At 39.2% G+C, this 27,867-nt stretch overlaps 1 protein-coding gene across 2 annotated transcripts in view; it reads right to left on the bottom strand.

The window, feature by feature from the left end:
* Positions 1-3,264: 3,264 nt before the first annotated feature.
* FOCAD (focadhesin) overlaps positions 3,265-27,867 on the bottom strand; it is a 143,553-nt gene continuing 118,950 nt past the window's right edge. For both annotated transcript variants that reach the window (XM_072859913.1, XM_072859914.1), the window contains exons 30-45: positions 22,918-23,065; positions 20,880-20,999; positions 19,804-19,926; positions 18,912-18,989; positions 18,456-18,527; positions 18,187-18,289; positions 16,942-17,022; positions 15,715-15,843; positions 12,766-12,881; positions 11,235-11,495; positions 10,548-10,637; positions 9,194-9,371; positions 7,628-7,725; positions 6,517-6,768; positions 5,267-5,342; positions 3,265-3,750 (exon numbers count right to left, since the gene is read on the bottom strand). In XM_072859913.1, the coding sequence (XP_072716014.1) occupies positions 3,677-3,750; positions 5,267-5,342; positions 6,517-6,768; positions 7,628-7,725; positions 9,194-9,371; positions 10,548-10,637; positions 11,235-11,495; positions 12,766-12,881; positions 15,715-15,843; positions 16,942-17,022; positions 18,187-18,289; positions 18,456-18,527; positions 18,912-18,989; positions 19,804-19,926; positions 20,880-20,999; positions 22,918-23,065 (1,999 nt within the window). In that variant the 3' untranslated portion in view covers positions 3,265-3,676. The remainder of the gene's footprint in view (positions 3,751-5,266; positions 5,343-6,516; positions 6,769-7,627; positions 7,726-9,193; positions 9,372-10,547; positions 10,638-11,234; positions 11,496-12,765; positions 12,882-15,714; positions 15,844-16,941; positions 17,023-18,186; positions 18,290-18,455; positions 18,528-18,911; positions 18,990-19,803; positions 19,927-20,879; positions 21,000-22,917; positions 23,066-27,867) is intronic.

The raw sequence follows: 27,867 nt of genomic DNA, 5'->3' as shown, positions 1-27,867 counted from the left end.
AGTCAACAGCACCTCCCAGTTTAGTATCATCAAACTTACTAATGGTGCACTCAATTCCTGCCTCCAGATCATCATTGATAAATGTATTGAACAGAACTGGCCCTAGAATTGAGCCCTGAGGAACACTGCTGGTGAATGGTTGCCAGCCAGCTGTAACCCCATTCACTACAACCCTTTGAGCCCTGCCCTTCAGCCAGTTCTTCACCCAGCGCACTGTGCACCTGCTCATCTCACAGTTGGACTACTTGTCCAGAACAATGATGCTGTAGGGACAGTATCAAAAGCCTTACTAAAATCCAGACAAGCTGCATCCACCACCTTCCTTTCCTCTGCTAGGCAGGTGATCTTGTTGTAGAAGGGTAGCAGATCCGTTAGATAGGATTTTCCCTTTGTGAACCCATGTTGACTGTGCCTGATGACTGCATTGTCCTTGAAATGCCTTTCAGTAGCACCCAGTAGGATCTTCTCCATAATTTTTCCAGGCACTAAGGTTAACTAACAGGTCTGTAGTTTCCTGGGTCTTCCCTCTTAAATCAGAGTAATGCTGGCTAGATTGCAGTCAGCAGGGACCTCCCCTGACTCTGAAGACCTTTGGCAGATGATTGAGAGGGGTCCTGCTGTAACAACTGCTAGCTCCTCCAGTACTCTGGGATGAATCGCATCAGGCCCCATGGACTTACAAAGATTCAACTGATCATTTACAATTTCAGGGTCCACAAAGGGAAAGTCACTGCTCCCACACGTCTTCCAACTCAGAGGACTGGGCAGCCCAAGGTCTATCAGTATTACTAAAGACTGAGGCAAAAAAAAAGCATTAAATGCCTCTGCCTTTTCTTCATCCCTTTTTGTCAGGCGACTATCTTCATCAAGTATTGGTCCAATATTTTCCTTAGATCTCCTCTTGCTCTTAACATACTCAAAAAAGAATTTTTTGCTACCTGACCCAACACTGGCCAGTTTCAACTCTAGTTGACCTTTGGCCTTTCATGTTTTCTCCCTACACATGCTAACCACAGCTCTGTAGCCTTCCTGTGAAGCCTGACCTCACTTCCAGAGATCATACAATTTCTTTTCCTCCCGAGTTCCAGGAGGAGTTCCCTGTTCAGCCAAGCTGGTGTTCTGTCCCGCTTGCTTAACTTTCAGCACAATGGGATTGCCTGCTCCTGTGCTTCTAAAAGGTGGTTCTTAAAAACTGACCAGCTCTCATGGATCCCTGAGCCCTCAGAAGAAGATTCCCAGGGGACACTGCTAACTAGCTCCCTCAGTAGCTTAAAGTTTGCTCTCTTGAAATCCAGGGTAGCAACTCTGCTGACCTTTTTCCTCATTACACCAAAAAATTTCAACTCAACCATTTAATGATCACTGTGGCCAAGACAGCCACCTACCATCACATCTCCCACAAGTCCTTCTCTGTTCACAAACAACAAGTCTAGGAGGGCACCTTTCCTAGTTGGCTCACTGAGTACTTGTGACAAGAAATTATCTTCGACATTCTTCTGGAATTTCCCAGACTTTCTTGTCACAGTGGTCTGGTATTCCCAGTTATGTCTGGAAAGTCGAAATCTCCCATAAGGACAAGGGCTAGCAATCCCGAGATTTCTCCTAATTGCCTACAGAATACATCATCAGTGCTATCATCCTGGCTGGGTGAGCAATAGTAGACACCCACAATGACATCTGCTTTGTCTTCCATCCCCCTAATCCTCACCCAGAGGCTCTCAACCACATCGTCCATAACTGTAAGGGCTGTACAGTCAAACCTTTCCTGTACATACAGTGCAACTCTTCCACCTTGCCTGCCCTGCTTATCCCTCCTGAACAGCCTATAGCCCTGCATCCCAGCACTCCAGTTGTGGGACTCATTCCACCAAGTCTCACTAATACCAACAACATCATAGCTCTGGGAACTGACCAACGCTTCCAGTTCATACTGTTTGTTTCTACTACTGTGTGCATCAGTGTACAAGCATTTCAGACATGCTCTTAAACCATAAGTGCTCCCTGGAGCTGCATTAGCATTGCCACCCTCAAGCAGTGCTATGCCATCCCTTGGCTTACCTTTTCTGCTGTATATGAGTATAGTTTAATTCAGATTTCTGTATACTGCTCCACTATGCAAACTAAAACACAGCATGTGGGCATTATCCAGAGATTCCCTTTAAGAAAAGGCAAACTTTTAATCTGAATTAAAATGCTAACACACACGCAAACTGACATGAGTAAAGGTGTAAGTTAGTTTGAAACAGTATGCTAGAGATGGCACCATTAAAACATGACATATTCAGCTTTGTTAGAGGTTACTTTGAAGTGCACACAAATGGAAATGTCATGCACTCAGATACTGACTGGGTGACAACTACTTTCAGTGAGTCCTACTGTACATTCACCTTTAGACTGTCTTCTTAGTATATAGCTGCATACAGAGGAGGAAATTACCATTATTATACACTATTTTGGAAATACAAATGAAGTACTGGGTTAATCCTCCACACACCTAATCGCTGAAGAAATGTCTAGTCACTGTGGGAAGCTCACTGCCATCACACAGTAACATTGTTAGATGAGAAAAGCCTGTAAAGAAGTCAGAGGAGAATTTCTTCTGCAGAGGAAATGTTATCAGTCCTGAAATGAAGATAATCCCTGCAATGGGGTGTGGCTTCTAGATGTAGGGCGATAACACTTCATGCAAGCTGGTCAAAATCAACAGTGCTCGCAGTAGTACTGCTCTGGAAGACATCAGGGACCAGTGCCCAAGCAATTATATTCAGTTAATTTTTGTCTACTCTAGTGAGGAGGATTGCTAAATACAAAACTCCTTTTAGGTTCTGCCTTAGCAAGACTGCAAAGTGGAAAAGTTCTCTATTCCTTCAGAAAGAGAAGAGTATTAAATAAGGAAAGTGGCAGAGGCTAATCTATTTAAGATGACAAAGGTGGAGAAGAGTTGCTGTATTGTCCCTTTTGCCTAGAGGCAGAGAAAAACTATCCTTATGTGCAAAGGAGGGTAAAGGAGACAAGAACAGTTATAAGTGGAAAGAAAACTGCACCTGTCCTGGAGCTGGGAACATAGCAGCCATTAGGATCATTGACTTATTTAAATGATCTTGATAAAGCCATTGCAAAATTGACAAGCATACTACTCCTTTCAGAAAACCTGCTCCTATTATATACCTTCAATGTGTCGTCACTACTGTGCAAGAGTGTCGCGTTATTACTAAAAAAGGGCTATCAGTTAAAAAAAAATGCTCATTCAGAAGTCTGTTACACTAAAAGATACTTTAGTAAATAGGCTACATCCAAACAAATTTTACAAGGTTTTTTTTTCCACCCATTCCTACAAAGCTTCCGTTTGTTAAAGGAATATTCCACTCCAGCTTTTGAGGCTCCCAGGTATCACTGAAACAACTCAACTGAAACAACTGAATGTGTATTTCTCATTTAGATTCAGCACAGCTCAAACCATGCTAGGTAGTTTGTAACAGAACAACACCCCATCAGTGAAAAACAAAATAGTGGTTTTCATCTTATGAGTCTTTGGCAGGAGGTAAAAGGAAAAAAAAAAAATCCAAAACATTCTGATAAGAAACCTCTTTGAAATTGGTTGTCTTGATGCCTGAATAGTAATATTATGCTTTCAAGTATGAACAGTCTTCTTCATTGGATAAGATACAGCATGCAGCTACCACCCATAAGCTTTAGTCCACACTGCTTTCTTCTTGAACTCTGCGAGAGATCTCAAGGCCAGAAGTGTAACTGTGAAGACAAGGACAAAGGACATTAATTTGTGCAGTCCAGACTGGAAAGGATGCAATTTTCCCTAGTCATTTTACTAACACAGGTACAGATTCAGTTCTCCTTTTACTGACTTTTTTCATGACTTTTTCACTTCCTAGCCTGACAGTTTCTGATGCTACTTCTGCTGTTCACAAGATACACTAGTCTCTACACCCCTCTGAAATGTGATGTTATACTAGGCCTTTCATCTGCTTTATGGCATGCCTCCTACTGAAATGGTATCACATCATCTGCTAATTAGACCATCACCACTTTGAAGCGGCACATAGATCAACCAACACTGCAGAAAGTTTGAATTCAACAAGCAGTGATGCAAGAGGGGAGATAGGAGGCACTGGGAAGGACAGAAACACAAAGTACAATGTCTTAAGTCCTCTGTGCAATTCACTGATTGGAAATCCAATTCACTGATTTCTCAATTCAACTTGACAGGATCATGCATTTAGGCAAAATCCAGTAACCAAACCAGTCACATTCTAGCCATCCAGAAAGGAGTTTCATGTTCTAGTACTGGAAAGCAAAAAACAAAGGAAAGCTCAAGGGAAACAAGGACTCATCTCAGTCAGGGCATACTGAGAATATACTGTGCATATCAGAATCCTCTGATGTACAGAGGAGATTCTCCAACAATCCTTAGCATTGTTTCTGGTGGAGATGAGCAAACACAACCAGGGAATTTTGAAATTTATCAGAGAGTGACTAAAGATTGCAGACCCTCAAAACAAGGCTAATTATCCTAGTAATGCAAAGAACTTGTAACCAGATTTCAAGAAGCCATGTTTAGGTCCAAGAAATCAGGTGATTCAAGGGAAGTGCCTTGTGTTAGTGGAAAGAAGCACAAGCACACTCACTTCACTTGAGAGTAGTTGTGGTGTCCTCTTAAAATGACTTGCACAGATTGTATTCACAATCCTACACCTCTAGGTGAGCAATGGGGTGCATGCTAGGGCCACAGGCCATTACTGTAATTCAAAATATCATGTACTTTCCATCTCTCTTTTCATACATCCCTCATTCCTCTATCCTTTCTTGTTAGACCACTCTACTAGGCTGTCATTGCCTGTCTCCTATCTTTTCCCCCCAGTTCAGTCTTCAGTTGCACCAGAATAAATTATTGTGTGATTTCTTTTCTAGTACTGGAGGATTTCCAAATAGTATGTTGCATTTTCTTTTTAAGGGTAACTTCAAAAACAATTGACAGATCTATCACTGAGATACACTTGTAGGACCAGATGTACCTTTATGTCTTTTGGATCTTCAGTGGTACTTTGTAAGCATCAGCAGATGAGACAGCAAATATAAGAATATGCTGCAGACAGGAATGCTAACTTACCTGTGAAGGCTTCCTTAAAGACAAAATATAGCTCTCCTACATGTGCTAATAGTATAGATTCATCTCACTCCTTTTAACAGCTGGATTTTGATCTGTACTGATAGTTATGGAAAAATAAGGACCCAATTGAAAATATCCTACCTTTCAGCAGGTCTGTGGATGATTTTGATAATGCTTCCTTAGGACTTTCCATCATATTGATCAGCCAGTCAATAAACTAAAGATTGAAATATAAAGGAAAATCTGAATCAAAAGAGAGTCTGTATCAGAACACCACAAATTCTTTTCAGTTTGACTGGCAACATCTGATTGCTGTTAAACTCATAGTTATCTAATCAGAGGCAGTGGCCAATCAAGCTTCTGACTAAACTAACCAAACGCCCTAGAGTACATCTCACTGTCAGTGCAATTTCTGCCATGGATGGACCTGAAACTCCCTTTGTTCCCTCTCATTACCTCAGCAATAATTCTTTGTAACGAAGAAGGCACAGTAAATAATTTACCTCCATCTTGCCTGTTCATGCCTTTTGCCTATTAATGCCTTTTGCCTTTCTTATCAGTCTCTTGCGCAAACATTTTACTGCAAATCCTTCAGAACTCTTACTGCCTTTGTCCCTCTTTTGACTTTCCTCATTTCTCATTGTTTTTCTGGCAGTACAGTATGCCTGGAGGACAATGTGGTGTTTCAAACTTACCAGGATGATTTTCAGGGCATAGTCTCAAATTCTTCCCTAAAGCCTAATTAGGCACTTGCATATCAACAGCCCACTCCTGCATTCCTCCCACATTCTGAATCCTGACTTCAGTGGTAACCCTGAGCACAGGAGTGTACAGGAGCCAGTCCTTAACGGATTCTGGTTTGCACAAAACAGCTGACTATTAATCTATAGTTTTATAACAATATTTCCACATATCTCAGCCACAAGCAATCTACAGTAGGCTTGCCAAATTAGGCACAATTTTCCACATTTATTTTCAACTTATACTTGAAAATAAATGACACATACTACAAACAGCACAGAAGATCAGTGATTGCCCTAAATTGCCACTGTGGTGATGCTGAACAGCAGAGGATCTGTCTTTCAGTGTTTAAAAGACTGACTTGCTGCTAGCAGCTGCCAACTCTCCTCTCCCAGCTGCACCCTCTTAAGAGTTTGACTCCCAACACTGGAATGTTTTTTGTTCTTTGCAACTCTCACATTTTACTGGAGAAACTACATTCAGTCTTCTGAGACAAGGCATATCTGATTGCAAATAAAGAAAAACAAGATCACAAAGCAGATACAATAGATATAGAGGAAATAACTGCTCCACCTAAGATTTGAGCTGACTACTAAAAATGGGGTGCTTTCTGACTCTTGGAAAATGCTTACCACTACATACAATTTTACCTTTGGTGTTTGTTCTTTCCAAGGCTCTTTAGCCAGCAAAAGCGAAATGCTGCTTGGAAGGAGAGTGAGAGTCTCTTGCACAGCAAGCTTGTCAGTGGGGTGCTTGCCAATGTGATCCTCAGATAATTCCGGTAACACCCTTTGGTGCTTCCATGGTGACCAGTTAGCACTAAGGCCAAGCAGTAATGGTGCACTATGGTCAGCCCAGGCCACCACAGAAGCTGCAAACAGCCACAGGAGGAAATCTATGCACTAAACAGGAAAAAGGCAAAAATGCACTTTATTAAATGAGTAATACAGAAGGGGAAAAAAAAAACCAATAAAAATCCCCAAACAAACAAAAATTTCAGATGGTGGCTTGCTGTTCAAAACAATCATCTGAAAATTCAGTTAACATTCAAAATGCAAGAACTAAAAAGTTCTTAATATTCTCTTATGCTTTGAAGCAGCATAGCCTTTTTCTAAACTCCAAATCAAACTAAAATGTCTACAGAAAGAAAAGCAAAACCACACTCTTCTAAAATAATCCTTTAGATTAAGGCTGATCCACATTTTATTTAAAATGGGAAAATAACTTCTTTACAGCAAGCTGACTGTTGAGTGAAATTAGAGATGGTCACCCTTGCAGTGCTACAAATGGTTGGGAAATATTGCAGCAATGTAATGAATGCCTTTCTGATCTAAGCAGCAGCTTATTTTATGTCCTCAACCAGAAGACTTAAACAGGTGAACAAATGTAACAATGAACAATATTAGTTCCCTAAAACTGTCCAAGCCCTCTTAAAAACAGCAGCTGCACATTTTTGACCTGCTTAGACAGTTCTACTGGTGAATTCAAATTATTCCTTCAATTTTTCTAAATACAGTAAATTTGAAGCAATTATTTCCTTTAGTTGCCTTTAGCTTCTATCATAATTTAAATGTCATGGTTATTTTAAAGTAATCTAAAGTACATTCACAAAAATTGAGAAGAATTTCTCTATGGAGGTAAGATCACAATCTTCTAAAATATAAAAGCATGGGGAATAATACTTATTACTGATGAATAACATGAAATACATCAAAACCTCCTTTTTTCCTGAAAGCTGCAAATTATTTTCACAGCATGTACCTCTTTAAGATCGACATTTTGTAAGGGTGTTGACTTGTATGCTAAGTTTCTGATGTAGCCCATAAGGTCTAGCAGCCAGTCCATTCTTTTCAGCACTCCTAGAAGAAGAACAAGGACGTTGACTCACATAAAACACTAGAATGCACCATTTTTCATTAAAAAGCAAGCATAGGGAATCACTATAGCAACAAAGCAGTGACTGTGGAAGAACAACCATCACATCACCAATACCGCTATCACATTTGATTCATGATTGCCACTAACAGAAGGCATACGGGCACTTAAACAGTACAAAAACTTTGCTTATAATGCAGGCAGCATACTGAATGCACAGAAAAAGGAATGCTGAGCAAGAATTATTTCACATAATGGCAGCCTGCAGGTCCTACTAATCCAGTCTGCATATATGACCACTACAGAATCCTAAAGCCTCCCTGAAGTTTTTGCCCCAGTACTTCATCTAAGTCTAGCACTGATGTCACTGTACTCTGGGCAAGAAGGTGGGGAGTGCTGCAAAAATCCAGTGCAGAGAGGATCAGTAAAATACAGTCAAGGCATGCAAATAAAATCAGCCCTCAACCCAAGGATGGAACATAATTCATTGATTCAGATTCTGCTGTCCAAAACCTGTTCTACCTCCTACAAACTAACAACCATCTTCACGTTCAAGACCATGTCACTTCATACACCACCATTTCCTTGTACTCTTTACATGTGCCCTCTTTCATGTTGCCTCCTCTTTTACCCAAAGGAGCTTCACTTCACTCATCCAGAACTCACTACTGTTTGAAGTTCTTCAACCACACCTGGCAGCTAAGGCATCTAGCAATGTAATGCTTTGAAGTTGTTCTGTGAACACAGGCAGCCAAAGATCCTTCTGCCATGAAAATGAGGAGACCTCATTCTTGCCTCCCTCTGTTCTTGTTTCTTCCTCCTTTATCCTCCTGTGTGATTCTGCTACTTCTCCTGCATCAGCTCCAGTTTGCTTTAGCAAACCAACTGAGCCAGCCCAACTCATTAACCCACCAGATAACTATCTGGTATGGTTATGAAGAGGCGGAAGGGCAATTTGTTTCCTGTGTTAAACTCAGTGCAGGGAGTTCAGAAAAGCAAGCTATCTCCTTGGTTCAACCAGTGTCACGGGAACACGCCCCTACCTACTGTGTCACACAACAGTAAGTCAGATATTAGATCTGAAGGTTAGCAGAATTGCACTATTACTGGGTCTCTGATGTGCTATGTACATTTCTAACACTACCTTACACTGAACGTCTTAAAAAGACTAGGAGACACAGATCTAGTCAAAACTCTGGTCTGCAAACCACATGGCTGAGATAAATTACTTGTAGCTGATCCACAGAAACATGAAGAATTACAGAAAAACATAAAAACAATGTTTGATAGAAGTATTTGAAGAGCAGAAAAATTCTGAAGAGTGCAGTTTCTAATATGGAAAAATTTGGAAACACTTGGGTTAAACCATCTTAAAATTATTTTAAAAGAATCAGTGTAGATCCATTGGTATCTGTTGATTTTGTTGCTGATTCTTCTTTAAGCCTGTCTTACCTGTGTTTTCATGGCTCACAATACGAGCATGATAGAAACTATGCAAGAGCATCCATAAAATATTTTCTTTCTGGTGATATCCTGCAACAGTATCAATCATGGCACTCAGGTTCATCAGAGGCAGTCTGCCTTGAGAAATTAAATACACTTTCGTGAATATGGCCTTCTCTATGTTGTTCTGCAAATGCAATTAAAAAACATGTTAAATTAAAACATACCTTTCTTGTGGGAACAGTAGATGCTGCATTCCTCTTTATATAAACAAAGGGGAGAAAATCTTTGATTATCTAGCAGGCTTATTTTTCTTCCAAGACACATTATGAAACAGAAGACTGTACATATTACTTTAATTTTACACGCCTCTAAACAGTCCAGCAAACTGCAAATCAGTACAGCTTGACTGTTTTCATACTGCTTTCAATTTTACATTCCCCTTTAAATTGAAATGAGCCAGCTTGACAGTTCTGGAGACTCAAGTGCTCTTGCAAGACAGATTCACTGCAGTGACAAAAAAGTTTTTCTTAAATGGCATTTTCCAGTCTGGAAATAAGAACTCAAGGATATAAGAAAATGACAGTTCAGCTTCCCTAACCTATTTAAATGCTTGATTCTCTAGTGAATCTGCCAGTAAACAGAACAACATGGTTTTATGTCATGGATGTTTGTTTATAACAATCTGATCTGAAACCATCAAGTCCTTCTACACACGTCATTTCCTTAGCATTTCAGCTGCTAAGAATTCCACTGCTAATTGATTCCACTTGTGAGCTAGAAACTGAAAGCTTTTCTATTCCATTGTCATCCTTAGCCATCTTGACCACCAGGAAACATTCTGAGTGTGAATGCAAATATAGCACATTAAGTCAAGAATGAAAGATTGTTCAGTCAAAGTATTTCACATTTTTAACAGAAGCAAGGATCCACCAGTTCAAGCACAGCTAGTCACTGGGATGCATTTACAGTCCATTTCAAGTAGGTAATTATGCTAACCAAAGAGTTACTATGGTCTGCTGTTTGCATCATTGGTCTGGGATTCAGAAGATCTAACACCATTCCTTTTCTGCCAACAGAGCCCTGCCTGAACTTGACCAAGTTACTTAGACTCCTCAGTTCAAAGCTCCCAGGTGAAATCAGTAGTATTTCAGTTGCCTTGAGAAAGTTTTGGATATGGGCTCTTATTGCTTTTGCTTCTCTCTGCTGCCTGCGAATTAGAGCGAGAACACTCTTACTTGCATGGCAGATAAAGCAATCAATGCTCCCAATGAGCTAAAACACTCTGGTGACAAGAAAAATGGTAAGACATGCTTGTTTCACATGATTTGGTGAGAAAAGACCAGGAGTAAAACATCATTACCTTAGAGATCTGGAGAATGCGATCAATCTCTGAATCAGCCATTTCTGAGATACATTTTGCTACAATGATATACATCTCCAGTTCGCCTCTCTGGAAACAGAGAAATAAATACATTTTTAGATGTATACTTCCAGGTTTCTTCATCATTAAAACTGGTGAGTCCAGGAACTTTGTTAATGATCATGATGAATATTTAATCTACTCTCTAGCCTTGTTTTATTTATTCTATTTTAGAAATTCTGTATTTGCTGGGGACTTCAACATACTTAATTATTAAGGAATAACGGCATCTGAAATCTTTCAAAGAGGTTTTTTTTTTAATGGAAGAATGCACTTCCTTGGAGATACTTTCTGTAGCTAGATAGTTTCTTTAAATCACTGTGAGAAGCTGAATCTTCTGTGGGGGGAAAAAAACCCCTTCTGATTGTTCTCTGCTTCTATTTTTCCATTACCATATCATTTAGGAGGGAAAAGTGTACATTAAATTGGTTTCACAACTTAGTCATATTCTAAAGAATATCCAAAAGTAACTTAAATTGAAATTATGCAGGCATCTTAACTAATATCACTAAAAATTTTATGTCTACTTCGTGTTTCAAATCTGATGGGTCAGTGCAAAAAGATGGGACCTACCATCAGTAAAAATATCCAGTTACAATGTTCATACACCTCATACTTATTCCTTACCTGAACCTCATTTGGTAGAAGCTCAAATATTTTCTCTACAGCCTGGCATAGAAAGCTCCAGCAGTATTGGGCTGGGTTTGGAAGTTTCATTGCTTGCATGAGCCCCTGTAAAACACACTGGCAGATTTCTGGGTTTTTTGTGCGATTCCTCACTTCAAATTGTTGTATCAGAAACACTTCTGTAAAAGACTGTAGTTTGTCTTCTGCAACATGTTTCATCCACAGGGGCAGGGATGTGAAAAGGTATTTCTGGGTTTTCATCTGAAAAGCAAAAACTTTTGCTTAGTTTCAGATTCTAGCTCTTCACTGACCTTCAACTATTGTTATAAAGGATGAAATTATAAGAAAGTGGCTCAAACACCACTTAAAAAAGCACTCAGTCATAAATACTTCTCAATTCTTCTTCCCTCTTTTGATGAATTGCTTGAATTAAAATGAGTTCCAACATGTCAATATTATATTTTCCTTAAAAACTGAGGAACTTTCTCTCAATGAACCCTAGATATCATGTCTCTGTACTGGCAGGACAATTGCGATTTCCCTATATGGTGCCCACTGCATTCCTATATAAAGCATACAGACTAACTAGACAACCAAGGACAGAAGTATGGTACTCCTAGCACCATTAATTTTGCTAGCTAGTGAGGAAGAATGAATAATTACCTTGAAGGAATCCAAAGATTGCACACACTGTGGCTGAGCTCATTTTGTGACCTCAAATCCCCACTGCAGTGAGAAACTGGTGCTCAGAAATAAAATCTTTCCTTTCTTTGGTACCTTACCAGTTATGTATCTTAAAATTGACAAGTATTTATATATCTGTGAATACTAATGAATTAAAAATTACAGGATGAAAATACCCCTTGAAGAACTGAAAAAGATCACAGAAATCCACAATGGATTTTCTGAGAATTGTCATGAACCTGCTCCTCAACTTGTATAAACTGACAGAACTGCATAGTCAAGTGCACTGTGGGATTCAGTTTTACATACTCTATCATGGAGTCCATGCAGTACCTCTGTAAGAACAACTGCACTGTAGTGGATGATAAGACCAAATTTGATTATACTATAGGTTAGTCTGTTGACTACCTACGGAATTAAGGCAAGGTTTTCAAGAAGTAACACGTTTTACTAGATCAAGAGACATTGCTGGAAGAAGCAGGCAAGCTTTTGGACAGATAGGTGGGACTTTTTTCTAAGACTATCAGCTGGTATAATAAAAGATACTTTTTCTCCCTACATGCTGTGCCTTCTTACATCTTTAGGTTATCAGAGCTATAGCATGAAACGAGAGAGAGGAAAAAGGTCTTAAGCAATTTAAGTAAAACCAATGTAGCAGATCTTAAGTCTGCCCTGAATTTCAAGGCCCCAGAATAGCCCTTCTCTCACTATAAATATTTGCTAAACAGTATTTCTGCAGAACTCTGAACTCATGAATCCTTTTCTGGTGACACATCCCAAACATCATCACTGAGAAATCTTATAGGAAAGAGGTGCTGAGGTCCCACAGATTTTCTGACATACGTACACTGAGATTGTAGACAAGGGGAGGTGCTACCCACATCCCCAAAAGCATTGCTGCATTTTGAGATGACTGGGCCTGTGTCACAGCCACTTGAAGGCAGAGATGTTTTACCTCATCACCTAAAGCAGAAGAAAACAAACAGAAGTTACGAAGAAATTATTTTTACTTTAAACTTGTTCTCAACTCATAAAATAAAGGAGGGTTATTGTTCTACTAGAGCACTACATTAAGATTTGCTTTTCTAGAGATGCTGCTTAAAGCTTTTAACACATACATGTTAGAAGTCTCCTCTTCCCATTCATGCACTTTCAGGAAGAAATCTCAGGATTTGTCCAAGTTCATTTCAATTCACTCAAGAACAAAAATGTGGGAATGGTAAGAGAAGTAAGAATTAAAAAACACCTTGCCAAATAAAGAGAAGATTTAATCTACAGAAGGAGAAATGAGTCAATATTCCTTCCTGCTAAATGTAGGAGTAATTTGCATTCGACCACATGTTTCTCCTCTTCCATGTACCCCATGTTCATATAACACATCACAGAACACAGGTTAGTCACTGTTACTGCTGTGGTGATTCGTTGCAGCATTCTCCAGGTTAACACGTGGGAAGAGCTTACTGTGCACAGAGGTTACGATGGTTATGGAATCCTTATTGGTTTCTCTTTAAAGTCCCCTTAATGACTGGAACAGCCTGTTTCTTAATAGAATAACTAGTCATAAATATGTTGAAGAGGTACTTTGAGCAATGGCATGGCTTCCATATAGTTCATGATTGCTACAGCAACATAAGGACAAACAATTTAAGTATTATACTAGCATTTGACCCATTAGACAGAAGATACATTACTGTTAAACGTCAGCATAAAATTTAAATAGGTGCTTTGCAAGTTAAAATGTTCTTACAGTAATGAAAGTGGCAATCTACATAGCATGACTTTTTATAAAGTTCACTAATGTTAGTGCATGAACAAAGCAAAGATTTAAGAGTCTAGTATCAGGCTCTTCAAAATAAAATATCTTATATGAGAAGTTAAGTCATTTGCAGAACTTGGGAAGGGCGAAATTCCAACAAGATACTTTGGTAACCAGTTCAAAAATTCTCTCTCACTAGCTTGGACTGCTAAGACACAAATTATGATTTGCCTATGACTGTTCACTTCAGAGCATTATTGAATAACAAACAGGTACTACTTCAATGACATTATATGGTTTCTGCTCAGCAACAACTGCAATAAACCTTGTAAGATGGCAAAGCAATCTGTTGTCTTCAATATGTTCACAGACGAACACATCTCCACAGTAGAATGTGAAACATTTAAGGTTCATAAAAAGTCATGAATTCTTAGACATGAGTAACAGTGACGTAGAGTGTCCAAGAGAACTGAGCATATAGTCAATTTTCATAAAAATATTCATGATATAGCTGTTCCAGAAGAAGTGTGTTAGAGTGCCACATTTCTAGGTGGACTGTTAGGTCGTAATACAACTGTTCTACATTATACTTTCTAGCACAACAGGAATATTGCTCATTAGCACACAGCAAGACCTATTTCTGCATGTATATACAATCTCCTATTTCTGCATGTACATATAATCTAGAGAAGGGTGTGCAACTTCCACAACATTACAGAGGGTCAGTCGAGAAATTATGTATAAAAATGCAGACCCTGATGCTGTCTGAAGTCAATAAAAACATAGCCACAAAACCGATGTACTGTTTCCTCTGGAATTTCCCTGATATACAAAAGTAAGACTCCTAAGTGAAAAACAGGAATAAAAAAATCCCCCATTACATTTAACAAGTTTCAGCTATTCATAAGGTTGCACACAAATTTGCATCAGCATGGACTGCAGAGCTCAGTATAGGAAATTCTTTCACTTATTATCACAAAAGACTTTACAATCAGTTGCAAGAATACCAAGTAAGACAGAAGTTGCAGCTCAAGTATAAGCAAAAATGTTTAATATGTAGCCAAATCTTTCTGTATCTAGCAAGGAGTTGTTCCTCATGGGACAGTTCAATGATTGCTAGTGCTTATACAAGCACTCTGTATAAGTAAAATAAACACCAGAAAGAAATAAGAACAACCTTCCATATTCTGGGCTCTACAGCACATCAATTTAAACACAAGAGCAATTGCCCAACCCCGTTGTAAAAGAATCTGCAAGGCCAGTAGTAACAGTTACATAAATCAGGAGAAACAAAACTCAGTGGGATCAAACAAAGGAATACGGAACTTTGTGCAGTATGTTGGGTTCTTTTAAGGAAATGAGTTTTACACTTAGACACTTATATCAAACAAAACAGGCACTGACAGTTATCCTGAGTAGAAAAATATTATACAAACTGCCCAACACATTATTTCAGAAAAAAAGCTACTCTCCAGTATGAAGAAAAAATGCTCTTAGAAGCACTGACAAAATCACGATCATGATGGAAAAAGGGATATGCTTTCCTCTGTCACCCAGTGTAGCTTAGTAGAAAGTGTATTTCAGACTAGTGATAGCTAGATGAACTACAGAGCAGTTCAAACTTGTGATAAAGCTGCCTGCAGCCTCTGACACAGGCACTGGACCAGCATTTAGAGGGTACTGAAAATAAGATACAACTAGTTGAGTTTCATGATGGGCTCTTCTTACTGTAAATAGTTCAAATGAGAAATTCAGTCCAATTTCACCAGTGTTTTAGCAAACTTCCAATACTGCTCCAAAATTCTCAGCTCTGATCTTCTCTAGTCTTTTCTTGAGTTAAAACAGTGTCCACATGGTGATCACAAATATATGTGCTTGCAAACATTAAGAAGTTGCACTTTTGCTTGAAAGCATAGTGAACACTTCAATCCCTGCAATAACTTCAAGCCCTGAAGTGGGCTCTAAAGTTTGTGAAAGCTGTATTAGTAAAGAAGTCTTGTGACGAGTGCAAACGACTTAATAGAAAACTGTTAATCTTACCAAAGTTTAGCCTCATCAAAGGAGAAAGAATGGATGCCCAGTTTACAGGTGGATACTGATGGCTTTCTCCAACTAATGCAATGGGTGCCAGTGCTACTTTCACCAGCTCAGCTGGGACAGATTCAGGGCCTACAACAGAAGATTGAATCACAGTCTGAATTTTATACACACACATTTGGCTAAACAGCTCAGGAAAAAAATGTTAACACTGCATTAAAGACCAATCTGTAGTGAAGAACTGAAAAGCATTATAAAATTACTGTAATTTCTTTTTGTATCTGAGAATTACCTATTTCTGTTTGTAATCAACAGTTGTATTTTTAACATTACGTCCTATCAAAAAAGCTTTTTGTTACTCATAAACAGAAACTTTCTGGTTCCTTCTCCTTGAACCAATTTATAAGTTAATTACAGATAGTGCTTATCTAGAAGGGTAGTATTTTTGCATTTGTTAGTAGGAGAACAGCAAAGTTTTCTGACACTGCTCTCCTTCACCAACCTGTAGGTGCAGGCAACAAAAATTGTCAGACAGGTGCTAACCCTTGCTACATACTGTGTTACTTAAACACAGGGAATTAACTCAGTGAAAGTCCTCCTGGAGGCAAGGCATGGACCATTTTACCTCCACTGAAAGCAAAGCCTGCTTCATAGGACAGTAGTGCGCTCACTTAATTCCACACAGGAATAATCTCCTCTGCTTTATCTCCCTTAAGACTGTACTCCAAGACACCTCTCTTTTACTAGCACTCCTCATGTAAGAGCATACTTTCTTCAGGTTCCTTTGCATTTATCGCTCACAGCAGTAACCCATTTGAATACCACTCTGTTACAGAGAATCTTAACCTAGGATCACTGAAATAAGGGGGAGCATAAAGTTTGCCCGATGATGGACTATTCCTGAGTTAGTATTCATTCTAATACTTAAAGTGATTTGACTTTCATTCCCACAGGGAAGATACATCATCTCACAGACACAGAGGGAAGGGGAAAAGGTTTAAAAAGTCATAAAAAATCAGTGGAGAAAGCTAAAGCCCTAACTACACAATGCTACCTTATCTTTTCAAGTGTTATTCAATTTTTTGTTTAGAGATTAAACATCCCACATTAGTGAAGTTGATATTAGCATTTAGAAGAGTCCTCTTAGCAAATAAAAGTGGGTTATTAAGGTCACCTTTTATAGTCATAGCAAATTTCCCAGAGGGATACTGTAGTTTGATTCCTTCTTACCTTTCTTTCCACTTTCAATGGCAAAGTCAATGGCAGCCCTGATAAAGCTGTTTTCAGGCAAGTAGCTAAAATCTGGAGGAACTGTGAAGACAAAAAGACTGTTTATATACTAAAACAAGTCAGCAAAAATTATAACTTCCAGCTCCCATGTAAATTCAAAGGCCAAACTGAGCTATGTTTGAGCTTACTAATTCTGTAGGTGACTCAAAGCATTTAGACTGATTATTGATAGATGCATTGGCCTTTCCACTTTTAAGGCAAGCTAAACATTTGTGTTGGTGAGAGGTTCCAGGTCTGAAAAAACAAATTCATTGACCAACTGAAAAGTCAGGGATAATAACTTCCTTCAAATGTATCAGCCACTGTGAGTCAGCCATTAAAAGGGAGAGCTTCAGAAGCTTAGTAAGTTTAAGACAACAGAGACATTCCATATCTATCTAACCTCAGGCACATGTGCCATGAGTATACAAAAATAGAAACTCCAAGAATCTTTTTTCTGTGATGAGGAAGTTTATCTACACTTCATATTATTTGTTCCCAACTTGGTTCACACTGAAGTGAACAGCTTCCACTTCATTAGTTGCCTCCTATTACTGGTATTTCATCAATGATGTAATCCTGCCTTTATTTTACTAATGGATACTGAAACAACACCAGAAGGTAATGATGTATTGAAAGAATATTAATTTGTGTGCTAACTGCTACACTGAAAGGGCACAGAACACCAGTTTTTTACTTCAGCTGAACAGAGAAGATCTCTTCTAGAAAAATACTTTTGAAAAGTCAGCTTGCTCTTGTTATGGACCAGTTTTTAAGTGTTGGCTTTTTTATACAGTGGGAAGTACTAAAACAAAGAGTAGATTAACCAATTCTCAGGACACGGCGTGGATAATGTAGATGTCAAACACATGTGCCATTTGCAGTGTAAAACTTCTTTACAATTTATTCTATAAAAGAATAAAGACAGAAGCAACATACAAATTTGACCAGAACAACTTAGAATCTTACTTTAATACTGCAAGTAAAAGCAGACTGGGGGGATCTTGTTCAGCACACTGATTCCTGCTTCATGTTCCAGCCTTTAGGTCTGGCACACAGGACCATGAGGTCTCAGATTCAAAGGCTGTCATGTCATTTAATAGAGCTACAATGTCTAGCCTGTATTGTCTAATGTGTCCCTTGCTGCCTTTTTAACTAGGTGCTACTTCTATATGTTCTTTAAGCAGCAATAATAAAGCATCTTACCGGATGCCCTGTTCTGGGTAGAAGACAAACAGGACATATGAAGGCGTCCCAAAAGTCCTGCTGCATTCGTCTGAAGGCCAATCTGCCCCGAAAAACTGATTATCTGTTGAGACAATAAACCACTAGTTAGATAAATTTCCCTACGTTTCCTCATTCACACTGGACACAGACATTATGCAGTTTCTTTGAACAGATTTGTCCTCTTTGTGCAAGGTGTCACAGTGCACTCATGCACTATCCAAAGCAGGAAACAGAGATTACCTTCTTACCTGTGTAAGGGTTCTGATGACTTCATTAAGCTTACTTTGAAACTGGGAGGACTGAATGCTCTCAGATTTCAGCTGCCAAGTTAAAAAAAAAACGTGAATTTTATAAGAGAAAAAGAGAAACAACAAAACAGAGAACTGTGCTGAAAAGACAGATTACATGTGCACACATGCCTTTTTGTGGGGGAGTGGAGGAGAAAAGCAGAAAATCTATACGTCTGTAAACTCTTCCCCAATGGCACTGCACATGGGCCATATGATGGGAAAATGGAACAGACCCCATTTTACACACTGTAATTCTATCCCGCTTGGTTCATACCCATCATGACTCACTATTGCATAAATGGGATGCCCTGGTATATAACCACTGCTGTAAGGATGCAGAGGATGTCATTCCATCTTGCCCTCTAGCCAATTTTCTAGAAGACATAAAGGTACCACTAGCTTGCATGTTCTCACCTGTATCATGCCTCCTTCAGAGCCCACCAGTGCAACCAGCCCACTGACAGCAGCCAGACGCTGCATTGTCGGAGAACCCTGGAAGTGTAATTCAGGATCAGTGAGTCAATGCGGTCACACAACACTGCTGTAGGACAAACCACTTGTTTCTTCCAACTTAAAAACCCTGACTGCTATCATTTGTACACCTCTCATCCCAACAACCTTTTCAGGTCAGACTCCACCATGCTGGACACTCACTTATCCCTCTCTTGGTGAATGAACACTTTATATGGAGCTTCCCCCCACTCCTCCCCCAATCTGAAATCATCATGCATTTCTCCCTGACAAATCACTTTCTTCTAGCAGTCTGTATTCCACAAAATATGCCAGTGCAATTCAACTCTGAAACACTGTTTCTTTATTGATACTTACCTTCAGCTGCAATCTTAATGTCAATTTCAAATCATAATTTGAAATTGATTTCAAATACGCAATTTTGGTTACAATGAGATAAATTAAAAATATTATAAAAACTAAGGCACTATAATCACCATTCTGTTAGTCTAATTTTGATAAGTAGCACCTAATTTCACAAGGCATCTTCATTTAATAACCTAGATTTTATCCTTGGATATTGTTCCAAGTTAGTAAAGATGTAATTGACATGTAATTGAGATAAGCATCTCCCATAAATAATCCAAGCAGAACAGAAGAAGAAAACAATTTTTTTTCCTTTAGCAAACAGCCCAAATATACATTTTTGCTTCCAAATATCCATCAAACAGCATGTTCTGATAGTCCTAACTTTTCCTACCATCACTCCTGCAGAAGCAAGGAAAATTACATCCCTACTGTTTATTTAAAATCACCCCTCCTGCAAAAAACAGGGTATGAATTCAAACTCCTTTACCTCTGCAAGCACAATTTTTATCCAGGCTGGCATTAGTCTGTTACTCAGGTCTTCGGCCTTCCCATGACCACAAGCTGACAATCCATGTACTATTGAACCTAGAGCTAAAGCAAAACTGTGGGTCTGTAAGGTGAAAAAGACACATTAAAAAACAGATCTTCTCAAGGATTCTGTATTATTTTTAATATTTATTATTGAAACATTACTTAAATATTTATTATTTCCCAATAATTGGAAGTAATGCCTTTGTCTAAAGTACTAGATGCTTTTTTATTTCAAGTATTTTCTCATGCCAAGTGACACAGGATTTTCTGAGATTAAATACTGATCTTTGGCACATAGATTGCTCTGCCTTTATTTTACAGCCTTTATTTTAGAGCAGACTTTCTGATATGAAGATTAAAAAGCCATAGGAAAGGTAGTTTGTTTTGACTTCCTATTTTCCACATAAACATTCTAAACAGTTGATTAGTGTAATAGCAGGCTTTGATTCGAAACGGTTGCCTTTTTTTTTCTTCTTTTTTTTTTCTGGCAAGCATTTAACAAAAAAGAACACGCACTGAAATACAGAGATTTTTTGCCTTTTTAGAGGGTAACCCCAGGACACTGGGGATGAAACAGACACCTGGAGGAAGCTGTGGCTGTGGTTATGATGCACTGTTTGGAGGCTAAGGGAAAGCAAAAATTCAGAAGAGCACAGTAGATGTATTTTCCTACCAAGAAAAAGAATTTAAGAAACACATTATTAAAGAGACAAAAATTGGCAGGACGCAGGGACTAAAGACATGAAGAACTCAAAAGTTCCAACTTCCCTTCAAAATGCAATCAAACATATAAAATCTGTTTTTATTTCACTACCTGGTAATTGCTATACATCTGTAGACAATGCATTAATGGATCAAGTGATAGTCTTTGTAATTGCACGGTATGCACAACACGCTCAATGTTAGTTAATGCTAGCTAAAAGTAGATCAATGTTATTTTCTTGAAGTTACAGTCTGGGTAAAGCAATATCCAATATTAAATAGATAAGAGAAAAACGGAACTGAAGCAAAGCCCAAACACTGAATTATGACCTGCTGATTATTTTCCACTAAGGTTCGTAGTTTGTTCATGGTCTCCTCAGCCTCAGGTGCTTCTATGATTCCAACACTGAAAGCAGAGACACAGGAACAGGCCACAGAATAGGCAAGTACCTGAAAGAAAAAAATTATTCAATTCTGTTAGCCAGTGTCTGATCAAATTCACTGTGGCAATGTGCACATGGAGCAATGTGCTAGCATGATAAAAAAGCTATGACATTTTCAATTTATACTTTCAGATATTTATTCCCTCTCTGGAAGATTCTTCATTGATGCTAATATTAAACAAATACAACTAAAGCTTGGAAGTACTTCTGGGTTTATGTAGGTCAAACTCCTGATCTTCCACACAAGTGTAGTTTATTCTTCTCAACACAAGTATCTGATCGTTATTTATGTGAGCACACACAGCATGCTGTGATCCCATCAGGGCTACAAGCAGGTCCACAAGGCCAGAAGAGGAGGATGTAGTAGAACTGTCTCCCACACACAGTGCCTGGCACTAGCCTCATGTCCTTGCAGAAGGATTCCAAATGACACTGCTTTTCTGTTCTTCAGCCTTAGACATGGAGAATAAGGAAATGAAGTCTGAACTTTCAACAAGGCAACCGTGCCAACTGTTTAACTTCCTTTGTACCAAAGCTAAGCAACAGAACAACACATGACTATAAGGGAAGTAGAGAGCACCTATCTACTGTGCAGGACTGACAACAATTTGACTTGGAGCAAGTAATGCTCAGATTGTCCCTCTTGCTGCAACAGGCCAAGTTACCTCTCAAGTACAGGATTATATCCCAGCCATTTATAGCTCTGAAAGAGCTTCTTGTGCATCTCATAAGTATAGTAGCATTCGTCCTAGGGTCCTGGCCAAATTTTACTCATGTAATTATCTGTACAATTCCTTACAGAGATTTTAATTGAAAAGGGTAGGTTTTGCTTCTCATCTCAAACTATCTCATGATGTTAAACAGCTGCTGCCTTTCATCTCAGAAGTTGCTGTGCTGAACCCAGTTTAAGTTCAGTAAAGCACTTTGAGATCTCTGGGGAGAGATAATGATTTCATAGCTGTAAGTCATTTTAATGCAGGAACCATAAACTGCAAAAGGCTAATCCCCAACACGTATGTACTGCCAAAAAAATTAAACTCCATAAAAGGAGACCTTTAATAAAGAGCTTTCAGAGCAGTACCAAGAGGGGAAAGAGAATAGTACTACCAATCTCTGCTAACTCCCTTAGAAAAATAGAGGATTATGCAACTCAGCTGTTCAGCTGCTGCAGGCTTGCATACATCAGGTATAGGGTTGCTTTTTTTGTGCAAAACACCTGCTTATTCTGATTTTTGTTTTCTGTCGCAAACTCCTCCAATTTCATCAGTTTTCATTCTCAAGTTTTACCTCAACAAGGTTATAAACTTAGTGCATGGACCATGTCAAAACTTACAAGACATATCTTGGCAAAATAAATTGAAATGCATGCTCAAACTTAGCAGAGCTCAGTTTAAGTCTTCAAAACATAGTTATAAAGACAACAGCAAATGGGGCCACAGCAGCATTCGTAAGTGCAAGATTCACATTAGCTAGTGCCAGCAGCTTTCAAAGAAGGAAACAGCAGGCATATTGAAAGAGGAAGTATTAACATTAAGGTTCTCTCTGAGAGTAACTTGCTGTCTGCTTTCTAGTAGATCAGATGAGCAGTAAACTACTGCATATAAGAGAGACCCATATCCACAGTTACTTGGGACCCAACTTTCAACAATTTAATTTGAGGTTAAGGAATTAAAGGAACACTTTAAAGAATGATGTATGTTATCTTTTCAGGCGGTTTCCTAATGTTTGTGCAGCATTACAGGTTATTCTATTATTATTATTATTGTTTTCTTCAGCAGATATAAAACCATATATTGTGAAAGATATAATAGAAACCATGCATTGCAGTACTACAGATACAAAGCTTCAGTAAAAAGTCTACAGTTATTAAAGGGAAGCAACAAAGTAAAAGGAAAATTTAAAATTTGCAATAAAATAGGTCATACCTCCTGGACCCATCTGCTTTGGTCCTCGCTGCTGTCCAGGTATTTGCAGAGTTTTCGCAATGAAGCAGAAACATGCACTCGCGATTCTGTTTGGCTACTGTGACTCATAAGTGAAAGAACAAGTCCTACTCCCAAAATACATCCAGTGCTTAAAGAGAAGACAAAAGAAAAAGCATTAACTATGATAAGGCTGCTCTAAGGATTAACTATGCTATGGCTGCTCTGAACTCTCTTTTCACCCCAACATGGGTTGCTGAGCAAAAAGACCTCTTGGCCTTAACTAGCCCTGTGGACAATTACTTACCACAGCCAATTTTACAAATGGTTTTTATTTCACACATAGGTGACGCTTTTTGGGAGACACAGGATGAAAGAAAAGCATAAGAAGAAAATGTGTGTTTAAAATAAGAAATTCCACACATACAGCCTCATTATTCCTTCTGCCCCTGAAGAACCAATAGCTTCATCAACAAGCACATCAACTAGTGTGAAGGAAGTATGGATCCAAACTTCTACATCTGATTTATACTGATATCACAAACTCTGATATCCCAGTTAAACATACTAATTGAAGGTTCGCTGGCTGTATTAGGGTCTGTTGCTTTCGGACTCCTGCAAGAGGTGTTCCAGTTTGCAAAAATAATGAAATTAGTGATTGAGCCAGAGAGCGGCTAAGATGGCTGTACAGATCAAGGTATTCACCGGCATTTCAGAACATGAGTGTTAGGTATACATTCTAACCCGTATGTACTAAAATATGCATATGCAACAGTGGACCAGCTTCAACAGGGCAGACATATCCAGCACAACTAACAGTTTGATGCTGAAGATACCTAAAATTGCAACAACAAGAACATAGCTTCAAAGTACATAATTTAATAGGGCAACTGGCACGAACAGCTTTATGGTCTCTGCCTCTTTTTCAGATTTAACCAGAAATTCCATTCTGGACCAGAGAACACTTACTAAATTCAGCACCTGTGCTCTCACAAGTTTCAGTTTCCACAGGTCACCAGTCATAATACTGAAAAGTTTTGTCAGAAAATTCTCAAACAGTTCTAGCTGCCATCATGAGATACTAAAAGCATAGCAAATACTCACTGCTCTGAAGGTGATCTCTCACTGACACACATACACAATAGCTTAAAGAAGCAGCTCTTATCTGAAGATGAAGATTGGTTTTTTCCCCTCATGCATCTCCCTGAGCACATAAATGACATGCACTTGCACACTGTAGCGAGCTGTCAAATGAACGTGGCTAGGATCTTGGGCATTATTCTAAGCTTCTGCTATCCAACTTAAAAATGGGAAGAGTTACTGCTTTTACTCAGCTAAGTAAAAAAGAAACTTCTGAGGATAACTTCAGTCATATTTATAAGCTAATGTTTTTCAGCAGCTGGGGAGGAAGATGATGAGCATGGCTAGAAGACTCTGAGTGGTGTCTTGGCAGTGGTGTCTTCTTTTTCCAGCAAAGAGGAGGAAACAAATCTTTGGAATCAACATTTTTAAGTAACTGGCATATCTGAATTAATGAACAGCCAACAAAATAAGGACATGGCTTATACACAAAAGTTTTAGACACAATTTTACACTATTGATTGTTGAAAAAAATACACAGAAAGAAAACAAAGTTCCCAATTAGAGATACAGTTTTTTATGTTGTTGACTCTTAGCAGAGACCCAAAACATAAGTAGGGACTGAAGCAAGGGTAAAACTTCACCTCCTCTGCTCCCCTTTTTGTAACTAGCAATTGTTTTGACTTGGCAACCTTGTTTGTGATCTACATGAAATTAATATTTAAGTGCACTTCATCCACATGATATCTCAGATTTCCCAGCACGTTTTAGGTGTTTTACTGCCAGTGCATCAGACAAACTGCACTACTGTCATGACTCATCTTTGAATCTACTGTCATTTATCTCAATAAAGTAACTTGGCAGTGTCCAGGGCAGTACAGTCCATCGCATCACAGAATAAAGGATTTCATGAACAAATCATGAAACAAAATAAAAGGTTTGTATTTTAGGATGAAGGAAAAACAGGTATTTTCCTGATAATCCTGATAATACTGCGGTGAGTGGAGTCTGACAGGTTTCTGTACAAACAATATAAAAGTTTGATGACAGTTTTGATTGAAAATGCCTTAAAGTCAAATCAAACAGCTACTGACCTTGCAAAAAACTCCATAAAACCCAAGTCAGTTTAATGCTCCACACAGCAATTCAAAGGAAGGCTACTGTGTATTTCAAGTTTCATAACAATTTCCTCTTTACCACTTCTTTACTCAACATGTATCAGTGTTTATCATTTGCTCAATATTTCTCCAATATTTATTCTTACAGATGCAAGCTAGTTCTGCCATGCCATAACTTTATACAAAACGCCATATTTGCAAAGGTCTGGTAGAATTCATCCTCAATATGGGAAATGTAACAATGCAAGCCAGAAAACTCTATTGCCCCTTGGTATTCTCAAAAGCTTTTTACATGCAAGCCTTAGAAAAGGTCAGAGTTAACCCAAGCTTCAACATGTTTTTCTTTGCAGGAAGGCAGGGGGGTGGGGGTGTGTGCAAAACCTTCCAATACAGGATCATATGTACTGCTATGTTTGTTACCCATATGCTGTACTAACTGGAACACTGCCTTTGTTTTTAAGTTATTTATTTATTATTTTTTCCCAGTACACTAAGGTTTTGATCTCACAAAAATCTGTTGAATATAATCTACATGAATGACTGGAAAAATTAACAGACATGAATCTACAAGCTTGCTGAACCTATGCTCTATGTAAGTTAGGCCTGGGAGAAAAAGTGAGCTGTTATATAGCTTCTGTAATCAGTAAGTCCGACAAAATCTAGTAGCATAAAGAACTGTATAAATCACCTGTTGTACACATTTTCCACACACGTGTATAGTGAAAAGTGGTGTATCAGTATATTTCAAAAATATATTTATTTCAGTTTCTGTCTAACATAAAGGCAGATTTAAGGTCTCACAGATCTCTTGATACTGTCTGAGTGCATTCCATTTAAAATCAGAGTAACTGCAAAGCTCCTAAGGCTCTGCAATCTATGAAACTCTGTTTCAGTTAACAACTGAAGAAGCATCATATTAACATGCTTAACCATCTGAAATGTTTTTCCCCCTTTAAAAGATTGTGAGTTTCACTTTTCTTTTTCTTTCCTGTGTGGTTGCAACAGATAACAGAGTATTGATTTACAAGCATTATTCTCACAGTAACCTTTTCTGGGGGAAACTTTAAGTTTAGAGTACTCTGTGCAACTTACACAGACATAGAGATTCTTACAGAATGTAAGTGAACTCTCACCAAGCTAAAGTACTGGCTCAGGGAAAGATTCTTACTGCTTATTGAAAACGACTCTGTTTTCTTCACTCCTCTTACCTCTCCCCCCCCACACCGCAGTTTTAAAAAGAGAATTCTCCTTATTAAATGAAGAAAATAATATATAAACCCAATATTCCTATGAAGGCTGACATGATCAGTGAAGTGTGGTTGTGTGAGCTCCAGTTTGCACAGCACACACATCGATAAACCACTTTCTTATCTCAAAGCAGAAAAACAAAACAAAACAAAAATTCAGCAAAAGCCTCTCTTTCTCAACAACTTCCTTCAGTGTGTGAGACATCTCACTGAACACCCTGGAGAAGCGTGTTCCTGAGCAGAGGACCACATTTTTTAAAACAATCTGGAGGCATGCCGTGTCGCACAAGTTTACAGCCGGGCCGGCGGGGAGCGGGGGGCCGGCAGGGTGCGGGGGGCCGGCAGGGTGCGGGGGGCCGGCAGGGTGCGGGGGGCCCTGCGTTCCGCTAGGGGGCAGCATGAGCCCGGCCAGCGCCGGCCCGGCGGCGAGAGGTGGCCGCGGCCCGCAGGGCGACGGTCTGGTACCGGAGCCCTCCCGGCCCTGTGTAACCTCAGAGCAGCCGCAGGAGAGGATGTGATTACTGCTGGCATTCAGAAAAAAGGGAACTCCGTCCTCCCACATCTGCACCGCATTATGAACCCACTCTCAAAAAACTTGCAACCTATTTTAATGGAAAAAGAGAGTCACTGGTTTAGCGCAGGTGAAACACTGATGAAAAGGTCAGTGTTAATGCTTACATCCCACAGCTGGCTGTGCCTGTCATACTGGATGAAAAGGCTGGAAAGGCCCTTGCTTTGGAATAGCAGTTTTAAAAGTGGACAAATGCCAAACTTGGCCAAGTCTGCAACATGTACAGCTTTACATTACTTCTTTGCTCGCAAAGAGCGCTCACACTAGACACCAACTTACCATTAAGCTTTAAAAACATGTAGCCATTACACCCAGCATAAAAAACTACCCACCCTTCAATCTTCCCTCTCCTGCTTGCCATTGTTTCACGTTCTTCTGGCAACCTCTCGCTGCCAGAGAAGTATAGTTCGGCTGTTCTGTGAAGCATTTATCTCCAGCTAACAGGTTGCACGAACAAGCAGCAACAGGTGTAACAAAGCAACGCAGCCGGTACTGCCCTTGTGCACCATGGCTCTCACCCTGTGCCACTCCAGAGGCAATGCAAATCCTAAGCTATACAGGTTCACAGCCCAATAGGTGCAACTGTGACCCCTCGCAGCTTTTCAGAAGGTCCACTGGAGCAGGGGGGGCAAAGGCAAAGAGGAATTATTGCTCTGTTTCCTTTGAACAGGGAAGAGCCGGGCAGAATAACGTTCAAAATCAAATAGAACCCCGTGCACCCACACTGAGGCACTGAAGATACTGCATTTCCTTCCCTGATCTAAAAGGGAAATGACTACTGTGGAAGGCACATACTACTATGTTATGTTAGTTGTTTAATGGCAACTGACACGTGTTTTATTGTTCAATTATTTCAGGTTTGCCAATGCTAGTAATTGTGCAATACCTTTCAATAATTTCTTACCCTGCTGGTGGGCTGTTCCTCTCTTTGGGACAT

The sequence above is a fragment of the Ciconia boyciana genome, chromosome 4 (assembly GCF_034638445.1).
Source record: "Ciconia boyciana chromosome 4, ASM3463844v1, whole genome shotgun sequence".
NCBI classification, from domain to species: domain Eukaryota; kingdom Metazoa; phylum Chordata; class Aves; order Ciconiiformes; family Ciconiidae; genus Ciconia; species Ciconia boyciana.
This window is presented reverse-complemented; position numbering and strand designations above follow the sequence as displayed.